At 38.4% G+C, this 3,759-nt stretch overlaps 1 protein-coding gene across 1 annotated transcript; it reads right to left on the bottom strand.

Annotated features, from left to right (window-relative positions):
- Positions 1-289: 289 nt before the first annotated feature.
- Positions 290-3,354, bottom strand: LOC122136759. Its single transcript, XM_042721316.1, has 2 exons — positions 2,683-3,354; positions 290-2,403 (listed from the first exon to the last, which is right to left on the bottom strand). The coding sequence occupies exons 1-2, from the start codon at positions 2,778-2,780 to the stop codon at positions 1,353-1,355; spliced, it is 1,149 nt and encodes a 382-aa protein (XP_042577250.1). The 5' UTR covers positions 2,781-3,354; the 3' UTR covers positions 290-1,352.
- Positions 3,355-3,759: the final 405 nt, after the last annotated feature.

The raw sequence follows: 3,759 nt of genomic DNA, 5'->3' as shown, positions 1-3,759 counted from the left end.
ACTGTATGACATAGTACAATTTCAATGTTTCATTGCATTTTTAATGTAATAAATTGATGTAGGCCAATTCAGAATGATTTCAAAGAAACACAAGGCATCTCAAGTGAACCTTTTATTAACAGTAGAATATATATTCCCAGCAATTGGAACATTTCTTTTCTCAACTCTCTTTCAGTACAAGGAACACATAGGACGTGCTATATGTATTTAATGAATGTATAATTTAGGTTTAGATTTGTGAGATTGATTTTGATTGTGATAAGTTTTTTTTCATTCAGTTAAAAAAGAATTCATGTCTGTTATCAAAAGGTTATGAACAACCTAATCTCATATAATTTACAACAGTTAGATAACTTGTGAAAAATTCAGTTTTTAACATTCAGTTAAAAAAGAACAGTAACATTCATGTCTGCTATCAAAAGGTTATGAACAACCTAATCTCATATAATTTACAGTAATAGCTCATATCAAAAGATTCATCACTTTTTCATGAAAAACGTATAACAGTAACATTGTGGAGACAAACAGTAACATTATTTTTCATCAAATGTATAACTCCTCACACAGTTTTTTGCCTTTCAGCTACAACAAAATGTATCACTTTACTAAACCATTTCAAATTAAGACAAACCTGTTATTCTTGATGAACAAACATCGCCGTCCCCCAATCAATGCACACGCACACCACTACCACAAAGAGCTGGTCATTCTTATACTTTTCAGACCGATATGAATCTTTCCCAGTCCTCAGATGACAATCTTGAGCTTCGACTGGTTGATGGTTCTGGTTCTGAGATGCCAGCTATGATATCTGATTGGAAGTAAAAGAGCACATCTCGGGTTTGGGGCCATATGAAGCAATTCTTCGTCCCAGACTGTTGCATACAGGAGACCTCGATTTCTTCCCCGATGATCTTCAGTACCTGCCCAACAAAAGGCTTTTTGTCATAAGAGACTATAACCATCTTTCCAGCCATGTCCTCTTGTGCCGGAATGGTGGTGGAGGGTGCAGCTTTTTCAGCATTATAATCTAAGACTGAGGGTGATTCACATTCACAGGAAAGTCCCATTCGATGGCAAAAACAGGACAGTTCTCTGTAGAAGATCTTGCCAGGGGTATTTGTTGTCACTTGATGAATACCCAAAGTGCCTCTGACTACTGGCAAAGCACCTGGCACAGCCTCATCCACCCTGGCGATGTCAGCCTCTGACACCCAATGGAATTTCACACTCGAATTTGCTTTTGTCAGAAAGGAAAACAACTCTTCAGGGTGTTGGATATCACCTCCTTAAAGCACAAATGCATCGGCAATCCTTTTCATTGAGCCACCAACACCATCTGGCACGCCTTTTCATTTTTCATTGAAACTCTTCATGAGATCCTCCCACGTCCCAGTCAGAGTTTTCTTCACAAAATGTGAATAGGTTTTACCTTCAGTGCAGACCTTCTCCCTCTCCCATTGACTCCATGACACCTGGCGGGTTTTGTCTGGTAGGAGTAGCTCCATATCGTTATAGCAGCACTTCGCACACAGCCTAAACATACACGCCCTACTTTTCAAATCGCACACAATGTGCGCGAGTGCTTCAGAAGTACTTCTACTGGCAACAAGGCCACTCTGGTGTAGTTTCTCGAGTAGAAGGCTTACATTCTCATGGTCTATGCAGGCACAGGTGTTTCGGTCAATAGCCTTTGGCTCAGTTACATAAAATGGACAGAGGCGGACAAACTGCCGGTATGACACTGCCCGTCCCTCTCCTGCCTCTGCATTGTAGTCTTTATGAAGCTCTTTTAAAGACTTTGTCAACACCCGACGCTGTTCTTTGACCCTAACCTTTGATACTGTGTCCTTTTTTCCAGCTAGGAGACGGCTGTTCTCATCTCTAGTGAGGAACTCCACCACACTCTGTCTTCTTGCTGGCCCCTTACTGAAAACCTTTGTTGACATGTTTTTTCTTGCTTTTCTGTATTTTGCTGTCATCACCCTGTTGGCTTTCTTGCGAAATCTATCTGCTCTTCTCTTTTCTCTTACAACATCCTTTTTTAGCTGTTTTATCTCCTCTCTCAGTTTCTTTATACGTACCCTTGTTCGACTGCTGGAGGTTGTTTTCTTTAGGGGTTTATGAGGAGTTGAACAGTGTGGCCCAGGTGGTGAGGAGTGCTGAGACGGCCCAGGTGGTGAGGAGTGTTGAGACGGCCCAGGATGGTCATGGTGTTCGTCCACAAAAGAGTCCTCAGACACTGGTGTCAGATTCATCAATGCCTCCACCTGCCTCTTTTTCTCTCTGCATCGTCTCTGGTTGAGTCTCCACTGTTCCGTCCTCTTTGCATGTGCAGCTACTGTCAACTCTTTGACAGCACGATAATAATCACCCTGTCCAGCTTGTTTCCTCTGCCGTTGCCTGCGTGTACAGTACACGTACATTTATTGATATTTATTCATAAATGTACATACAAATACATAAACATACATTTATATATATGTATATTTTCACACACACACACACACACACACACATGAATAATATATCTATATATATGAAGCCACTTTCCAGAAACATTGTGATGCTGACTTCAACTCAGTTCTAAAGATAAGATACTGCCTATACTGACAAAACTGGCACATCCTGACATTACTGACATCATATACTCTCACATACTCACATACTCATATACTCTACCTTTCCCTCCTCTTAGCTAGGTTCTCCTCTCTAGCTGCAGGATCTGCCCTTTGCTTTGCACGGAAACGTGCACCCCTCTCCTTACTAGAAAGAGGCATCTGTAATAATGTGAAAAAATGCTTGAAATAGGCAGAAATATATTATATATGTTAATATTAATTCATAGTAGTTGTACAAACTATATATGTGATAAAACAATTAAGAAATAACTAAATAATTCAGTTAAATGCTCTGTGTCATATGGTATAACAACATGTCATACGGTAAAATCGTTTGTCCGTATGACATTTTTTGTTTGCCCTTATGACAGTTTCATGCTTTGTCATTTATAACAGGCAGTTGCTTGGCCACCTCCTTCCACCATTACACTTTACCTTGACTTTTAAACTTTATATTTCACCTGTAAATCAATATTTTTTCAAATTTTAATTTTATTAAACCCTTTTTTGACGTTTGACCCTATGACACCCAAATCTGTGACACATGGTAACACACCTGGAAAAGGTGAAATTACCTGAAATGTGGGAGCAAAATCTTAAACTTACCTTCAACTTGGCTGGTCTTCAGGGGTCCTCTGAGTGATGTCATCACGTCACATGACTTAAGTCATTAATATTCAGTTCCAAAATGGCTTCCAAACTTTGTTTTACCGTATGACATAGGGAAAATGTGTCTTTGCGGAACATTGTTGTTTTTAGATACTAACAACATTTCTTAAAGGTCTATCTTACTGATACTTTAATATGCTTATCTTAAGACTTGAAAAAATATGCCAAATGAAAAATGTTATCATTTTTAAATATTTTTAATCATTTTAAATGCAATTGTCTTAAATAACTTTAAGTGAATTCCGTTTGACCGTATGACATTTGACCACATTAATAGTCTAAAAGTTACCTATTTTTGAATTTTTCACACAATTATGAACAGTGAGGAGGACAAATGATGTGAGATTAAAGCATATATATAATTTTAAACCTATTTTATATAAATATATATTTATTGCTCCTGGAAGTCCAAATCAGTGCGGCATGTCACTGACCCATATAGACGTTTGTATGCATATTCAATGCTATA

Source organism: Cyprinus carpio, chromosome B3, assembly GCF_018340385.1.
Source record: "Cyprinus carpio isolate SPL01 chromosome B3, ASM1834038v1, whole genome shotgun sequence".
Lineage (NCBI taxonomy): Eukaryota > Metazoa > Chordata > Actinopteri > Cypriniformes > Cyprinidae > Cyprinus > Cyprinus carpio.
Note: the sequence above shows the minus strand (reverse complement) of the source record. Positions and strands in the feature narration are given on the sequence as shown.